Raw genomic sequence first — 20031 nt, 5'->3', positions numbered from 1 at the left:
TAATTAAATACATAAAACGGATTAGACATGCAAATAGTTCATTATTCTTCCTATAGTGTTGTGTTATATCATGTGACAGTGAAATCAGAACTCTTCAGTTTAGAGGAGATAATAGATAAGGTCAAAGGTCATTTGATGACACCTTCCTCTGTCTGTCGGGGATTACAGATGTCTAGTCATGATAAATTAATGCAGCATATGGACCTTTTTGTTACTAGCTAGATCATGGTTATAATAGAAATAAAAAAAAACATGTACAAAAAGCTGAAATATATATATTGTATACAAAATGAGATATATGTTGACCCGTATCTGTCAGTCACAGACTGTCTACATTAGGACAAGGTATCAGGTATACAGGTATGTCTGTAAATATTAGTACAACATAGTAAGGAAATGTGTGTATAGTTATTTGATACTATAGTGACAGGATTAGGCAGGGTGACATGCTGACAGCTGCCTGATCTCTACTCCAGAAATATCATAAATGACAGTAACATAAGTATTGAATAAGAGACAGAGTTGACATTGTAATTTATGATCTAACTTTTCTTCATGTAAAGAAGCCTTTTTAGACTACTAAACAGCAACTGGAATGAGTGATAGGATTAAATGATTCACCTTTTCTTAAAGTGCAAGGATTTCACTGATACTACTTGTTTTACATTACCAATGTTTGGTTTCATTTACTTTGATTTCCTTCGAAGTCAATGATGACTGTTTTTTTCACTAACATTTAAAAAAAAGTTCTTAAACTTTTCATACATACTGTCAATTAAAAAAATATTCATACTTCCAAATATTGTCCCTTAATGAAAATAGTGAGAAGGACCTTTCATGATTTTCTGTATGGCTCATTAGATGAAAAGGTAAATGTCTTTGAATATGAACTTTAAAGCAAGGTAAAACCTAAAATCCCCTGGATTTAGACGTAGATCAGTTTAGATTTAGAGCAATAAAGTTCACATACTGTGGGGTCAATCAATTAGTTACAAAGATTTGAAGGAGCTGGAGTTCTTGCATTGTAGACTCTATAAAGATATGCAAAAGGATTTTCCTGAGATGGCGTTCCCATTTTGTGTACTGTCTAAAGTACAGTTAGTATTCAGAACTTAACTTAGTTTGAGTTCTGATGTAGTGAACTCTCTAAATTAATTCAGAAGAATTTTTTCTGAGATGAATTCTTGTTTTTTGGACTTAATAAGGAACAAGGACCTTACTGAAGTCGAAGTTCCCACTATTTGGACTTGGTGTAGTAGGATTTTCCTCAAAGATAATAGTTCATACTCTGTGGACTCCACAGAAGTGACCTGGAATTATTGGATGTAATTGAAAAAAAAAGAAGAAAATTCTTTAGCTATTCCAAAAAAAAAAAAAAAAGGAAATAAGGAAGCAAATTTTAGTTCCAACAAAATTTGCTGCTGAAGTAATCTGGTTCTCAATGAAATATTTAGCATTTGAAAGCGGGAAATCGCAGTAATTATCCAGAAAAGAAAGGAGTAGAACTCAATAACAGCAGCCATTATGTCGTCTGCTCATCTGTTTCCACTCCAAAGTGTTTCTTCATCTTGGAAAAAACGGAAATACACTTAACTTCCAATTGTATTTTGTTTTTGAGGTGTTCCTCGTTAAGGCTTGGAGGAAGATTTCTCCGAGAAAGAGCGTCATTTAAAAAATGTGTGTTTGTTGTTAAGAAAACATTTTGTTTATCTACAGGTTGTCTCACAAATATTTATGAAATAACTTCTTACACAATTTATGTTACACAAGTTCTGCTTTTAAACTGCACATTTTTCATCTCTGGAAATGACTTGGAATGGCAATGAGCACAACAGCTTACAGTAGATCACCATTGTATTGTTTAATGTTATGTATTGAAATGTTTTCATGTTGTTATAAAATAACTGCTATCTGTCATGTGAAGTTCCTTTCCTACTCAAAAAATCCTCATAGTCACAAATTGTACTCTCAAAAAGAGTGCTGAAATGGAGGTAATTATTTTGTCATATTGTATCAGGTAAGTAGGCAACTTGACGAAAAGAAAAAAATTGCAACCACTTTCAGAAATATGATCATTAGGTCATTTGTCTGTCAAAACAAGACTCAATATGTTTACTGATAGCTACCAATCTGTCTCCAGTAGCATGTCACCAGAGTCATACAAATGCTTGGTAATAGACAATGTAATCATATGTTTGTCATTTTTCCAAGAAGTGGACAGAACTGACAGACAGATAATAAAATCTTGTCTACCAGTGTAGAACTGGCGGCAGTATCATCTGGCTAAAAACATAATGACAGGAACCGGCTAGCATAGAAAAAACGATAAAGGGTTGTCACTTGAATGATAAGTAGCAAAACCAAATTTCCATATTGATAAGTAACTGATGTTCTACAAGGCTTTTTTGTTTGTTTGTAAGATTGGGGGCAATTTCAGGAAATACATGAGAAAACGGTGAAAGATAATGTCTTGAATATAGAAAAGTTTTGAGGTGATAAAAATCTGAGGGGTATTTTTGTAATTTCTAAATGAAAAAAAAAACAGAAAAAGGAAGAATAAAGCTAGTGTTGAAGAGAATTATTCTTTAATTCCTGTAGTATTAATGTAGTTTTAATGATAAGGCATTATCAGGCCTGAAGGGGAGACGGGGGTGGGGGTGGGGGGAGTGGGGGCAGTGGAATGGTCAATGAAAGGTATAATACCAAACTCATCAGAAAAGATAAATTGAGAAGGAAGAAGCGAGATATAGTGGAAAAGGAAGGATAGTTTGTGTAGACTGAAGAATTAGAGTAAGGATGCAGTATGGATGATGTACTGTTAGATAAGGATTTAGGGGGGGTCCTTCCCAAAAAGTAACAGTTTCTCAAGCACAACAATCTTATAGAAGCATAAATCAGTGTAGAGTGTACAGGCTTTATCAGAGCTGACGAAGCTTTATCAATAAATCCTTGTACAGAATTGTGATCTAGACATGTATATCATATTTCAATTTGTGAGAAATAAATGCAAGCTAACGAGACATTTTGGTTTGGACATATTTGAATTATGCTGCTTTTGACCATGCAATCCTGGAACAGCTTCCTGTAGCTTGAAATGATGTGTTAACTTATTTCATTAACACAGCCATGATTGATTCCAGATTGATTATGCTGATCTGGGTTTAAACCAGATATGGCAGGTGTTTCTCCCTTGCACTGGGGTTTGAACCAAAACCCACAGGTTTTTGTTTGGGTATCAAACATTCTGTTTTTCTGAATTGTTATGTTTTACTCGGAAAAAATTGTAATTGTGATTTTATTTTTGTAAATCTAGTAAATTTGCTATAAAATAGCAATGAAATGGTCAATAGACAGAGGAGAATAATTAGAAAATCACATGATCAGAAAATTAACAAAACTGGTAATTAAGTTGTCTCAGATTTGTATCCAGCTTGATGTGTAATAGAGAGACATTCATTCATCAGGAAGTATTGCATTATAGATGTTGGTTCTCAATTGGTGTAATATTTTTTTTCCTTGTGTAGTAAGTAATTTGTGTGTTACCTTGAATTGTAATTACGGAAGCATTTCTTCTCTCTGCAAGAAGCACCATTTTTTTGTACAATGTATATAATTTGAACCCAGTAATTTGTCAAACGTTACTCATTATCACAAGCTGGTATGGTCGACTGTGTAGCTCCTTGTCATTCCTACCCATGGCATGCTTTGAGGGCTGGCATCTTCAACATACCACACATGTGTAATACTGTTACATCAAGCCTGCAAGGGTGTCGGAGGAAAAACATTGGTAAGGCCCGACATTGTTTAGTGATATTTGAGGGTAAAATTGGGGGAAATCTGAAGATGTGTTTGCTGATAAAGGAGACAAGTATCTGTTGATAGAGTTAGTCACAATCCATCAAGATTTGTATCTAGTAATGGAATTTAGAGACATTTTAATTGAAATAAGGATAAAAACTCTGGTGGAAGACAGCAGTTTGCTGCACGGTATCAACTTGGCTATCTTTTTAACAATTAACTTGTCTGGTTTTGTGCAACTTCAACAACAAACCTGAATAATTAAAAACAACATTTTTTAAAATGAAAAATAACGGTTTTTATCCTTTGATAAGCCCAAGGGGCCAACATGTTAGTTTGATTCAAAGTAGAAATGCAATGAAATAATACTGTTTAAAACTTGAAAAAAAAACAATTTTATGGACAGCCAGAAAACATGGATGGGTGTATAACATGGGCCTAGTGCTAGAAGAAAAATGAAAGCATTTACTAATTGGTTGGGTCCATGTAACATTTTTTATTTTATTTATGAATAGATGATCAGTATAGTTCTTGCATATAATTTTTGAGATAGTATGGCAATTTATGATCTTGAATGTTGGTAGAATATTGTGTTCATTTCACTAGATAACAATAACACATACATCGCATATTACATAAAAAATTTTGTAGAGAAAAGGCAATATGAGTTTTTTACATGAATTATTTTCTCAGTGCCAAAATAAATGAAATCAATACATGTATAATATTTTGGTCATTTAAAGTGTGTTTCCATTGGTAACGTGATAGAAATTGATTTCCATTCATTGTTAATTAGAAACAATGTGCTGAATTGCTATGTTTTATTGAGTAGACAGAAGATGTTTCCTCCTAACTAGTTTGGTGATGTGTTTATTAAAATGGATGCAAGGGGTCTGCTTTTTCCTGTTTGATTTCCATCTCACCATTTCACAAACCGGTATGCTTCCGGGAGAATATATATATGGACACTACTTGCTTGCAATGATTGTTTTTGTCTAGCGGGGGTGCAGTTCCTCGTAGAGAACAGGATTAAGTGTTGGAGCAGTTCCTATCAGTCTCTCTCCATCTTGTAATTGTATTTTTTGTCTGAGTGACAAAATACCTTTCAAAAACTTGGAACTTACTAGATAGAATCTGAGGAAATGGAGATGTACTAGATAACAAAATAGCTAAAGAAGAACATGATTGGAATAAAAATAATTGATTTTTGTAACCTAATAGAGAACTTCTTAATGTCGAAATCTAGCATTTTGCAGTTACTTGAGAAAAGCTTCAGTATTATCATACTGGTAAGACATTTTTTTCTTTCTCAATTTCAACAGATTCCTCAAAATCAAAATTCAAGGTTGGCAATAACATTTCTTTAACAACTGTGGAGTTAAAGTTGACAACTTGATACAGTCTTTCATGAAAAACTAGTTTCTGTGGCCACATCGGATTTCAGAGTTCAAAGTTACAAATTGTCAGTTGTCAGTTCATTCTGAAATACAAATTTGACTTGGAAAGATTAGAGCAAGAAAAAGTTATGTATTCTAATATCCATTTTTCTCATGCCAATTTTAAAAAAAGATAAATTTTGTAGAGAATCAATGGAAATTTGTGTCTAGTGACAGAATAAAAAATCAGATTTATTTGAACGTTTGACATGTTTACTATTCATCACTGGCTTTTTAGGGTTAATTGATAAAAGTCGACCCACACATTTCTTAGTCATGGCTCACGGCTTGTTTTCTGTAATCTTGCTCTATTTTATTGAAATATCCTAAACTACTTGTAGTGAGGACATATATTGCTTGTGGTTTGCTCAGACACATGATTAATGAAAACTGGATTTCCTTGCTGATAGAACTGGTTATTTCCATTTTTGAGCCACATTTGAATGTGCTCCTAACAGTTTCTAGGGACTTTTGTTTGAGGAAATCAATGTTGACACTGCATATCAACAAAAATTACACAGAAATCAATTTGTCACCATAATGAAAAGAGAATGTTGTTATGAATACTATCAGCAAAAACAAACAGAAATCCATAGAAAAGTTGTCATTCCACCTGGAAGAGATAGCAGGATATCAATTTCTGTTGTGCATATTATGTGTGCTGATGAGATGTCTTTGAAATACGTTTGAAGCAATGGTTGGTTAGCTTATATTGTCGCAGCTCATCAGTCGTCATTGCCACAGGTTTAGTGGTGGTGCAAGGTAAACTAAAATGGTTGTAATGTGGGAGGTTGACATTGTTCAATTACACAGTATTCCTATTGAATGGAAACTTTCTTAAAATTTCAGATATATATCAGATATCTTCCAGGATCATATTTTATTTATTTGTTCCCAGGAAATATGCCATGTATCTTTGAATATGATTGAATAAAACTTGTAAAATTATGGAAAATTTATCTTTGTTGTTGAGAAATATGTGTAGAATTGGATTCTTGTTTTGTAAATTGATGTCCTAGTATTTCTCGACAGATGAAAAATATTGTTTCATTTGTATAAGGACATTTCTGTTGACTTAATATTGATTGAAATGGCTTAATATCTGTCAGGAGGCAGACTAATGCCTTGTCTTCATGACAATATCCTGGAAATACGCAATTGAATAAACAAAATTCAAAAAAATAATTGTTGTGGCCATTTTGATTGGAGGATTCTTTAGTGGACGACCACTTTTATGGACAGCCGGATATTGAGGAATAATGTAATTTAAGTCCTCATGATGTAGCTCTAAGTACACTTCAATCTAAACTTAATTTAAAAACCATTTGTTGTGTGCCATAACAAGCAAAGAGGGAGCCACAGATTGGAGTAGTTTCCACAGATACGGGTGCGTGGGGAATGGAGGGCAGATTTACAATGGGGAGCAACATTTACAGAAACGTGCTGAGTCATGTCAGAGACAACAGACGTCATCTCCAATTTAGAGTCTTGTGTGTGTTTTCGGGATTGTTCTGATTTTGAATCGGTTCTTGGGACCGAATTCTCTGTCCTGCTTGTCACAACAACCATTGCTGGTCCCTGAATCATCCTGTGATTAGAATTAATTTCTTGCTTGGGCAACTTGCTTGAAGGAAATCTTGTGGTTAAAACATGACTAAATGGTTGCTGTCAACTGGTGATCTTCGCATATTAGCTATTCATTCAGTGTACATATAAGGGTTTTGAAAATTGAAATGATTTGAAGTAAATACTGTGAAATATTTCACATATTCACATATTTCACAATCTATGCTGCTTGAAAGTTTGAGAACATTTTCATATTATCGATCACCTTGGCACCCAAAGATAGAACTAATTATGGGTATTGTAACGGTCTCAATTCAAAAGAAAGAACTAGCTAATGCCTTAGTCTTACTAGGGATTATTTGTCAAGGAATATGTGTCAGTTCTTTCTATGATTGAATGTTTCAAAATCAAGTGGAGATGGAGTTTTAAAAAACTTGGTTTTGAAACAAAATGAAGTGTAGAAGTTCTATAATGGTTGGGAGGACCAGCATCAGATAGCTGGGATATTGTGTGGCCGTACATTACAACGACTTCAAAGATTATCTGGCTTGCATTCCGCAGATACCAGTTTCACTGGGTTAAAGTGATAAAGCGTTCAAACTCTTGTGTAATCCAGCAAAGTTTCTGTAGTTGATGCCCCCAGGGCACTGTCCAGGATTTCTACTTGACTAACAGAAGGGGTTTGATTAGTTTTTTGGCTCCTGCCACAACCAAATCCGAATCACCTTATGATAGGGTTTTATGCTATATTTCTCTGTCAATATGAACATCACAAAACCTCAGTGTTTTGTGATTATTGGTAACTTAGCTGGTATTCCAAAATTAATGTTTTACTGAACACATCTAAATAAGGTTGTTGAAGCATTGTGTTGTGTCCAGTGATGTGAAGTAAAGATTACATTAAAGTGTACTTTTTTCTGGGATCATTTACGCTTTTGAATTTTGTCTTAATAGTATGGCAGAGAAAGAAACTGCAAAAAATTGCTGAACTTTATAGAAACTACAAACCTGTGAAAACTGAACTTTATAGAAACTACAAACCTGTGAAAACTGAACTTTATAGAAACTACAAACCTGTGTAAACTGAACTTTATAGAAACTACAAACCTGTGTAAACTGAACTTCATAGAAACTACAAACCTGTGAAAACTGAACTTTATAGAAACTACAAACCTGTGTAAACTGAACTTTATAGAAACTACAAACCTGTGTAAACTGAACTTCATAGAAACTACAAACCTGTGTAAACTGAACTTTATAGAAACTACAAACCTGTGAAAACTGAACTTCATAGAAACTACAAACCTGTGTAAACTGAACTTTATAGAAACTACAAACCTGTGTAAACTGAACTTTATAGAAACTACAAACCTGTGTAAACTGAACTTTATAGAAACTACAAACCTGTGAAAACTGAACTTTATAGAAACTACAAACCTGTGTAAACTGAACTTTATAGAAACTACAAACCTGTGTAAACTGAACTTTATCTCAACTTCATAGCAACTACAAACCTGTGTAAACTGAACTTTATAGAAACTACAAACCTGTGTAAACTGAAATTTATCTCAACTTTATAGAAACTACAAACCTGTGTAAACTGAACTTTATAGAAACTACAAACCTGTGTAAACTGAACTTTATAGAAACTACAAACCTGTGTAAACTGAACTTTATAGAAACTACAAACCTGTGTAAACTGAACTTTATAGAAACAACAAACCTGTGTAAACTGAACTATTTAGATTTAACAAACCTGTATAAAACTAGATTTATAGAAACTGCAAATCTGTGAAAATTGAACTTATTTCAATACCTTATTAGATATTTAAAAAGGAGGTACATTATTCACAATTTAAGCCAATTTAACTACCTCAGCAGACTGATCTGGTACTAAGTTAATGCGAGTTGTTAACAGTGTTTAGGATGTGCACGGTGTGCATCATTAACACTGATGAATGAAGTTAAATCAATGTTTAAGTTTTAATATCAAGAAGTGTAATTTTTTTTATTGCGGAAGTTTAAGCCACAAATGCTGAGGCTGCATTAGTTACCAACAGCCAGGAGTAAACTGAGAAACAAATTTCAGGTAGGCCGGAAGATGATTGACAAGCGTAATGCCTTTCTTTGATGAGTCGACTTCCTGGAGTGTACAGTTCAGTTTCTGCAGCTGGCGAAGGAAAGATATTACCATAATCACTGCGTAATTGGGAATGTTTTTTTACAAATGGTTTCAGCGATATGATAGAAGAAGTCTGACCCTTCAGAGAGAGAGGCAGGGAGAGATGTAGAGAGAAAGAGAAAAATAGGCAGAGAGAGAGAGAAAAGGAAAGATCAGCCATGATGGGCCAGCATGTGTTAGCACTCTCCGTCTGAAATAGGTGTATGTGTATAATGATCTTTTAATCTCCAGTTTACCCTTACAGTGTGTTGTGTGATACTGGCTTCGATGGGGTACAGATTATGTCTGAAAGAGAAGGGCGCGCTTGGTTGAGAAACCCAGTACAGTTTCTGATTGTCTTTACACCTGTGCTTGCTCCTTAGTCATACCTTTGCCTGCTCGTAACTCAGCCGAAAAAGCCCTTGATTATTTTCCAGACGAGAAAGTTTTCAGTGAACAGAGGATGATTTCAAACAAGGCTTGATGTATAAAGGGGGATGACCCAACCTTATACCTCATAAAAATGTCAGAAATTTAAATACTAGATAAATATCCCATAACTGCAACTCCTGGGCTGATTTTACTGGTACATTACTGCCAAAGAAAACGGCAAGGTACTGCACCGGTTACTGAAAAATCTACATATCCTTCAGAGCTTCTCAGTGTTACTGAGTGGTTTTTAGGCATACAGAGCTGATAACATATTTAGATAACACACAGTAAAATCATCAATTAAGATGGCAAAAGTCGTAATTGCATAATCAGTGCTCATCTTGGGTTGGATATAGGTCATTTCCTAGACCTTGATTTGCAATCTGAGAAATTGTTGATAAGCCTAGGTGGAAAAATCTGTTTAAGTCATTATAAAAGTAAGGATATATATGTATAGAAATGAAGAAAATGGAAACTGTTTGTTACCAGTGGGAGTTTGTTGAAACTGGAATACAATTTTAGCTAACCTGATATTTACAGCTGTGATGTCCATGAAATTGATATCTTATCATTTGAAAGTTGTCCTTCCATCAACACAGTGACTAGGTCAGCTTCATATCATTAACATATCCTTTTTAGAAGCTGTAATCCTGTATCTGTACCTAGACCCAATAATATAATTAATTAGGGTGGGTTCTAGTGAAACATTTACATCAGCATCGATTACCTTATTCAAATTCTGGTAAGAAAATTTTGAAAAGGTTACATAAACATTCATGAAAGATCTGAAATATAATGAAATGACTCGCTTTTGACATATTTTTTTTTCATCACTTTGAACTTGTTAGGTGGCAACCTCTTCTATAACAATGTTGTTCTTATCACTTGGAACTTGTTATGTGAACAACTTCTTCCATTACAAAACTGTTCCTATCACTTGGAACTTGTTATGTGAACAACTTCTTCTATAACAATGCTGTCCCTATCACTTGGAACTTGTTATGTGAACAACTTCTTCTATAACAATGCCGTTCCAATCACTTGGAACTTGTTATGTGAACAACTTCTTCTATAACAATGCCGTTCCTATCACTTGGAACTTGTTATGTGGATAACTTCTTCCATTACAAAACTGTTCCTATCACTTGGAACTTGTTATGTGGACAACATCTTCCATTACAAAACTGTTCCTATCACTTGGAACTTGTTATGTGGATAACTTCTTCCATTACAAAACTGTTCCTATCACTTGGAACTTGTTATGTGGACAACGTCTTCCATTACAAAACTGTTCCTATCACTTGGAACTTGTTATGTGGACAACTTCTTCTATAACAATGCCGTTACTATCACTTGGAACTTGTTATGTGGATAACTTCTTCCATTACAAAACTGTTCCTATCACTTGGAACTTGTTATGTGGACAACGTCTTCCATTACAATGCCGTTTCCAGAAATATTGTTTCTGACAGCATTTCTCATAATTTTCAATTTTATTACATACGGTATCGCCATCACGTAATATTTGAAATTAGTAAAATTCTGCAAACGCCTTTCTTCTATAAATCTTGCTGTTATACTCTAAAAATAATCAGTTCTGGCTCTGCTTTCTCTGATAATACAACAAAATCTGGCAGAGTTCTACTAGCCTATGTCTGTGAACAGACAGTAAGCAGGAATTCATTCAAAAAAAATATCTTGGCAATGGTTTAAGTTGTTGCTAGTGTGATGTATAGGCACGGTGACACTTTTGACTGAGGAGAGCTAACCTTACGATTTGTCAAGCGTGTCTTGATTTTGTAAGTTTTAACAGCATTGGGAAACTTAAGTAAAATTGTAGTCAAGAGGCATGTCATGGTTGTTCTGGGAAACTTTTTATTTCCTAGCTGAAAGATCCACTTGTAAAAAACCTGTAAATCAGTTTTTTTCCATTATTTCATGCCTTGTTACTTATTTTACTATTGTCCAATAGACAATGCCCATCATTACAGTTAAAATTTCCATATTTGATGGTTCAGATTTACCCAGTTTCATTAAAGTTTGAAGCAAAATAGATGATGTTCTTCTCAACCTTATTTTCAAAGAACAAATACATCTGTTGTCGTAATTTTATTTTGTTCTCCTAAACATCAAAAATAAAATCCTTGAAAAAATCAACTTTACCAGATGGACAATACTTATCACTGCAACTAAGTAGAGAAACAATGATGCTTTGTGAAATCTATCTGTATCTTCAATGTTTGCTAGGCTGGGGTCTGGTGACCATAGCGATGATGCTGGCTGACATTAATGGTGGACTGTCTTCACCCTTACTTATCTAATAGCTGCCAAAGTATTTTTGGTATTTGACAGCCTGAAGAGAACATTAAGACTGAACTTAGGGTTGTCAGGATGTAAAGATTCAACACAGCGGGTTTGTCGGGTTGGTCGGAGAGAGAGTTCCAACATGGAGTCATGGAATCAAGACCCGATAAAGTACAGTTGAAGATATTTTTGTCCAGAATCATCTGTCTTTATCTTAAAACTGTCGGATATGACTACTGAAGCAACACTATATCATAATTTGCCAAGCATTTGTTTTGGGTGTCTTACATACATAGACTTATAAGTTATCAGGACAGATAAGATCCCTCATCCATTTGACCTTGACCTTTAATCTGTACTTAGATATTGTGATGTCAAGTAAAGGTTGAAGATTTGAAAATAAATTCTGTGTGTTAGCTGTTTTGATATAAACATTATTTAAAATGCTAGAACACTTTGATAACATGGAAAACAGTTGACTGTCAGTTTGCTTAAAAACTTTTACTGGTTTTTTGTTAGTTTATTTTTAAATTCAGTTTTGTACAAAGCGTACTTCATTATATCTTTTATTGTTAGTTTATTTTTAAATTCAGTTTTGCACAAAGCGTACTTCATTATAATATTTTTTTTGTCTTTTATCTACTATTTATTTATTTTTTTGCATCAATACAAAGAACTCATGAACTTAAGTCTCCCGGGGACAATAAAACAAGAAGATAAACTTGAGTAATGATAAAAATCAGGACATATATAATTCCATCAACACAATATTGACCTAGTTCATCTATAGTACGTCTGTATCGTTATGAAGTTACCACCCCCACCCCCTCAGAAAGTCAGCAGTAAAATATGGACAGTACATTGGTGTTCCAGAATGAATCTTAACTCATAAAACATGTATTACATACACATTACAGACTTCCACACTTAGTAGGTAAAATGATAGGTATGATCTAGTCAGTTTAAGACTTTATTCTCATTTTACTGCTCGGTGTTTCGACGATAGTTTGATAATGTGTTTTTGATAGATTTATTTAGAAGAGTTGATTGGTGTATCATCATAACGTTCACATAAAGTACATTTCACAATGTGACCATGAAATTCAGAAATGATTACTAGAAATATGGGTTTTTTGAGAAGTTTGACTTGATGAAGAGATGCATACAGTGTTATGTTGCTGAATTCCTTAAAAAGTATTGACACAATCAGCGTCTGAAAAGTTTTGAAACCATGTCATTCTCTTCTGAGCTCTTAAACACTGACATGTACAAACCTCAAAGGTGATTTGGTTCTGCAGTATTTAGAGATAGACAAAAAATATTTTCAAAATTTTTTTTAAAGAAACTAATTAAAAAAAGCACCTGTTCCTTCTAAGTTCTTTTCTTGGCATGAACTTATTTTTTATTTTTAATTCTGTATTCAGAAATATAAAAGGCTGTTTGATGTATGATGGTTTACTTCTGTCAAAGACGCCATGATGTGTGTTTGAACAAACTTGTGAAAAAGTTACTGTCTACCTAGCTGTAAGGTTGGATACTGGCCTGCTGGGTGTAACAGCTGATCCAGTCTCCCAATATATTACACTGTATTGCAATAAAGGACACAAATATATAGATCAGTTTATCTACAATGCCATTTTCACAACAGTTTACTCTTCAATTCGCAGTACGTCTTATCAAAATGAATTTCTATTTTTGAAAATTTAAAGTCATTGGAGCTCTGTAGGTTTTTTCCCCATGTTATGATGACCTTGTAGTGTGACTTAGAGATTAGAGAGATGTCTACCTGTTTTATCGGGAAGTTGCTGTACAGCACCACCTGTAAGTTAGAATGATATTGAAACATTACTGATGTATGAATACAGAAATTTTGCCAAAAAGATGCTATTTTTTACAGAGAAAAGCATGATGATATGTGATTTACCCATTTGTGTGTATGTCGTGTATTGTACTCTGATAGCATTTGTGAAAGTTATACAGTAAGTAGAAAGTCAGAGAGGGAAAAGAAACCTCAATGACTTCCATAAGAAATGTGATGCGATTTGAGATAAAACTTCAAGACTTTATCCAGAAAGAGATGTCTGTAGATCCAATCATGGCAGTAAATGTCTGTACAGTTTCCGTACACTGGATAAACAAGAAAACAATACTTTGTAATGATAATTGTAATTACCATTAGGACATTTACAGGTTTCTACTTGAGTGTGATATTACAGATACTTATAGTGGAAATACATGTTGCATGCTAAATCTCCATTTCTTCAGTGTGTTTGTGAAACAGGATGTGTGCCAAACTTTTTCAAAACCTAAAACATTTGAATATTTCTTACAAATATTTAAGTATTTGTATGTGCTTGTATTTTGTAAAAAGTGATGAAGGGATTAGGAACTTTGTTGTAGCCTTACGTGTATAGAAGGAGGATCCTTTATTTATATTATAGAAATTGTTAGTACAGCAGTACTTCAGATAAAAATGAATTAAGATCTTAACACATTTAACTGTGAATTCAATTTTTTTGCTTCTTTTTCCAGGTACATCAGTACTTTAGTGTTTTACCAGAGGATAAAGTACCATATCTGAACAGTGTCGGTGAGAAGTATCGGGTCCGTCAGCTGCTACAGCAGTTACCTCCCCATGACAATGAAGTGCGATACTGTAATACTCTGTCGGAGGAAGAGAAGAGAGAACTGCGTATGTTTAGCACCCAGAGAAAACGAGAGGCTCTGGGACGAGGCAGTGTGCGGCCTCTCCCCCTCACCATGCAGGGAAGCATATGTACAAAGGTAAAAACAAGATAAATCCAGTGATATAACAGTGTAAACTAAACTGATTTTAGACAGAACAATTAAAACCAGTAATGTTTAATAAAAATTAATCAAGGTGATAAACTAGCCATTAACAGGGTAATTTCAATTAAGGTAACTTTCTTGTAATATGTGTTCTTTTTTATTTTGTGAACAGTTTTGATACAGGAAATCTGGTCTGTAGAGATTTCATACACAACATTATATCTGGTCTGTAGAGTAGATCATACACAACATAATATCTGGTCTGTAGTGATATCATATACAACATAATATCTGGTCTGCAGTGATATCATACACAACACAATATCTGGTCTGTAGTGATATACACAACACAATATCTGGTCTGTAGAGATATCATACACAACACAATATCTGGTCTGTAGTGATATCTTACACCACACAATATCTGGTGTGTAGAGATATCATACACCACACAATATCTGGTCTGTAGAGATATCATACACAACACAATATCTGGTCTGTAGAGATATCCTATCCTATAGAGATACTTTACAGGCCTATGGAGTTATCAGTAAGCTGTAGGAGGTCTCTATTGGTGTCCTGTGAGGATTTCTTTCTCTGTTAAACATCTCCTAATCAATTCATTGACTTTAGTGAGAAGCACGTAGCACCTCTAACAACCTACAAGATCCTGTTTTTCTACTGAAAATTGTTTTTTACCCTGTAACAGCAAATACAAACAAGTCAGCAGTTTCTCGGGGAGATATTTAACAGTTTTCCTATACTGTGATGATGCTTTTAGGGGACATTTTAACCTCCAGCAACGTAACAAATATCATGACACATATCGTAATAGGTCCCAGTTTGGGCAAAGATTTAGAAATTGAAAAAAGAATGAATGTAGGTATTTGTATTATTTCTGAGAAAAAAAAGAGAAATGCTGGGTGAGGGAAATGTGAAACAAACTGCAACACTGGGACTTTATTGTATATGATACTATACTATTGACAGTCAAACTAATTCATTACATGGAATGATGCGAAGAAAATTTGAATGAGAAATTTTTCCTGAGGTCTAGGCTGGGTTTATGTAACGGGTCTCTAGGCTGGGTTAAAGTTTATGCCATATTGGATTACTACAACAGTAGTCTATCATTATAACAATACACTGTCTCCTAACTACCTAGTGAATGGCCGTGTTAGAGTTATGTTACAACCGACAAAAAGTTACATGATGGCTAGGGTGGATCATAAGCACTTAACGGGGCGAAATAGATACACGCATTATACCAAAGAAAGTGGGCTTAGTATCTAGGGCTGGGAATTTGTACTGGAAACCTTATCCTGTGTATGGATAGGAATCCTCTCTAGTGGTAAATCTACCACACAAGTAATACATACACAGAAATACATACACAACAAATGGCATTCAGAAAGTAATAGCTGGAGATAAAATTATTTTTCTACTAGCGTTACACAGCAATGAATATTTAAAGGGTGAAAATGGAAATGGGCTGTAACACCACTCCTCCCCTCCTTGTGTCCACTGGCTGTTCCTGCAGAAGTTACAAATGTTGCTAGTAAAATGATTTTAACGAATTGATTTTTCCATCCTTTTAACCTTTTTCACACCCTATTAAACATTGATGGATGGTAGATAAAAATGGCCTCCATCATGGGAGTACTTTTTCTAGTGTAGGGGAGGTAACTCAATTTGTAAAATATGCATCCATCCCCACTTATCTGAACAGATCTAGAGAATACAGATGTTTATTGGTAAGATAGCACCTAGTGATATAAAATGTGACCAAGATGTTAAATCTGTATCCAACCAAGGATTTATTTATTTCAAAATAAAAAAGAAATACAAAATTATGTTTTAAATTGATGTCACAAGTAATCATGAACAAAGGAAGAGACATCATGTAAAGGTACATCTTTATCCTGTTTCACTGAAGTATTTTCAACAGAAAAATTCTTGTATGAATCGTATCACACAATGCCTTTCACAGTAGGTATCTACTTGAAAGTGGTTTGAGTATTTGAAAGCATGAATGAACGTTAAAATAAACACTAAAACAAATTCCGCAGGAATCATGATTTGAATTTGGGGAATACTGCAATGGTAGAATTGCAATGTTTCCTTCCAGAATTTTGAAGGTATAGTAAGGCTTAGGTAAAAAGAATTTCTCTTTAAGTTTGCATATCATGTGTTCAAAGAAACAAAGGATGAAATTGGACCTAAATCTATATAAACAGTGCTATGGAATGGTGGAGACAACTCTACATTATTATGTTTGCCTATTTCAGTGCCAAGAGGTTGTACCAGGAGGTTCCATAGCAGTATTTGCATCACGCGCTGGACATGACCAGTGTTGGCATCCGGCATGTTTTCTGTGTACCACATGTGAGGAGTTGCTTGTTGACCTCATCTACTTCTTTAAGGACGAGGCGCTCTACTGTGGAAGACACCATGCTGAGCTGATCAAGCCACGATGTGCTGCATGTGATGAGGTAAGCCAATCACATTTCTGTTGTGTATTATCTGTTTGATATTGTAACAGAAATATAATCTGTATTGTAATAAATGTGCATAGTTTCAATTATTATAATCATGAAGAGCCAGAGAATGTGTTTAGCCCTCTGACTATGCAGCAAATACACAATAGACTGGGTAGTGTGAAGGTTTACATTGATGGAATACTAAGTACTGGATCCTCTGAAGTGCAGTCAGCAGTTTTACTGTAAACTGTAACTATCAACTTTATCCTGCAATAAGTTCAGGATGCCAACACATTAATTTTACTAAGTGTCATGGGTGAGCTAATTACACGAAGTGTTGGTATAGAATTTTACCTGACATCAATATATATATTGTTGGAGTTATTGACAGATAATTACAGTATGTGTTAACTTATAGGTCACCATGCCTATTTTGTCAAAAATAATCCAGGAATATAAAATTTACTGACAAAATTGATACTTTAGAATGATTTATTTATGTTTCTACCTGCTGGATAAGGTTGAAAAAATATTATCTTTTCAGTGGGCTGTTTGACGGCATATCATTTCTCAAACATCATTCATGTAACACTGAGAAACATTATATTACTGACACTTATAATGATGTCTTAAATAAAATTTTCTTGTATTTTACAGATAATTTTTGCAGACGAGTGTACTGAGGCTGAAGGACGAAGCTGGCACATGAAACATTTTTGCTGCTTTGAATGTGACAGACAACTGGGTGGCCAGCGGTACATCATGAAGGAAGGACGTCCCTACTGCTGTATATGTTTCGAGAGAATGTTCGCTGAATATTGCGACACATGTGGAGAGCACATTGGTGTGGACCAAGGACAGATGACCCATGAGGGTCAACACTGGCATGCTACTGAAGTGTGTTTTAAATGTCACACATGTCAGAAGTCATTGATTGGACAGCCATTTTTACCTAAACATGGAGTGATTTACTGTTCTGCTTCTTGTAGTCGGGCAGGATCGATGCAAACACAGACTCCACGTCGACCTGAGGATTACGCGGCAGACATTGATGGCATGCGACTAGGCTCCCCAGTTAGTCATGCCCTACAGGAGAACAGTGTTATGGGAATTCAGGAAGCTTTGCGCCAACAGTATTCTTTATCTGACAATAGTCAGCCTTCGTCAGATCGTGATCAAGGATACGCTACCAGTAGTAATAGCGAGGTATATGCACCAGGAATGTACGAACCACCTCAGTCACAACTGTCTCGCGTGAGAGATTCACAGTGTAATTATGAACTTAACCTGGATGGTCTAAGTGAAACGTTACCGCCAGTATATGAAGGTGTGCGGAGAAAGAAACGTTTGTCACAATTCTCTATGCCGGATTTGTCAAAGGAGCCAAGCTCTCCTCTGCTCAACGAGCGACACAGCAATAGTAGTTCACGGAGTCGAAGTCGATCTGGCTCTCAATCAAATCTCAATCTTGGTGGCTTCCATAACTATGAGGAAATTGGGCCAGCATTGTTTCAGTCAGATTATCTTCCTAATAACGTATCTCATGTTTATGGAAACCAGCCTGAAAGGTCTCTGAGTTCATCACATGGCGGTAATATACAGAGTTACCCAGAGTTACGTAACATACGCTGTATAAATCAATCACCTCAGAATGAGGCAAGGAATCCCAATCCATTACCTGATGGTGAAAAAATGAACCCGATACGTCGTCCTCCTAATGGGCGTACTCCTCAGCCATTACAGGCCTCACGATACCCACGTAGTCGGAGCTTTGAGGGTCGTCCCTCAGACAGACATCATTATCGTGATTACCACAGGGATCATCGGAGTCATGAACACAGAGGTCATCACCATGAATCCAGAGGTCATCACCATCATGACCGCAGAGGACAAGCAAATGACTTTCAGGACTTTAGAGGTCATATGAATGAACTACCCTCCACAAGTCAGGAACCAGTGAACCAGAACCGGCGTGTAGAGTTTCTGAATGATTATGATGATGATCAGTGTAGTACGTGCTCCAGTTCTACAGATTCTGATGACTTTTATTACTATTATGACAATCCACGTAGCCACACCAATAAAATTTCCTACGTGGACGATATGGGTGTTGGTCTTGGACAAACAAATGCCATGAGGTCTAGGACATCTGGTCGGCACCGTAGTAAAAACAAGCAGTGTGTCATCTCCTAAGCTGAGGAGGTATGATTTAATATTATCAAGTGGTCATTTTCATGTAGATGGAAGGACATCGTGAGGATTGTTGTGTGATATTGTTCAAGAAAGATAACCCTTGAATATTACACACTGCTTACCAAATTGTCAAATTCTATTGGTATTAAACTAAATGTGTTCATTACTTACCGGTATATAAAATTATTACTTATCTCTACAATAATAATCTGATATACATTTTTTCATTGTGTTCACATGCATTCAGTATGTTCATTGCATTAAGATTTAAAATCTAAATTGATGTAATTTGTAGAATACAGGAATTGTCATTTTGTATGTGTGTTATAAAAAGACTTTATTAATAGATTACTGGTGTGTTTAGTTTTTAAAATCCTATAATTGGACACAGAAGCATTAAACAATGTCATTACTGATGTGTAATCAAAACTGATTAAAGCTTATTCAAGGCAATACAATAACATTGTTTCAACTTAATAAGAATTAGACTGATGCTAATTGTAACCAAATAGAAAAGTCATGCTGACTGGACAGATTTATGATTTTGACATCAATTTCTAATTTATTCATATATGAACTTCCCGAAAAAGAAATAAAAATCTGATTGGTCCTATTCATTTTAAGTTACACCCAATACCTGTATTTCTTTCAACGATTGGATTCTGTTTGATTGATTTATTATTGATATGTATGCAAATTTATAAATTCAAAAATCCTGAACTGCCAAAATAAGATAAGATATATGTCATGATTTTTGCATGATTTTAACCAATTTCATTATTTTAGAAATTTTTATTGTGTAAATTCTCACCCATGTTATTTATCAAGGTAACCACTGCTGTCATGGATATTACATAAGTATAATGTTGTG

At 34.8% G+C, this 20031-nt stretch overlaps 1 protein-coding gene across 1 annotated transcript in view; it reads left to right on the top strand.

Annotated features, from left to right (window-relative positions):
• LOC132560300 (prickle planar cell polarity protein 3-B-like) overlaps positions 1–19328 on the top strand; it is an 86478-nt gene extending 67150 nt beyond the window's left edge. The window contains exons 4-7 of the mRNA XM_060224966.1: positions 14230–14481; positions 16776–16979; positions 17625–18831; positions 18946–19328. Of these exons, the coding sequence (XP_060080949.1) occupies positions 14230–14481; positions 16776–16979; positions 17625–18831; positions 18946–19160 (1878 nt within the window). The 3' untranslated portion in view covers positions 19161–19328. The remainder of the gene's footprint in view (positions 1–14229; positions 14482–16775; positions 16980–17624; positions 18832–18945) is intronic.
• Positions 19329–20031: the final 703 nt, after the last annotated feature.

This window comes from Ylistrum balloti, unplaced genomic scaffold (assembly GCF_031769215.1).
Source record: "Ylistrum balloti isolate Yb309-2 unplaced genomic scaffold, AGI_CSIRO_Ybal_v1 Utg371048, whole genome shotgun sequence".
Taxonomy (NCBI): Eukaryota; Metazoa; Mollusca; class Bivalvia; order Pectinida; family Pectinidae; genus Ylistrum; species Ylistrum balloti.
Note: the sequence above shows the minus strand (reverse complement) of the source record. Positions and strands in the feature narration are given on the sequence as shown.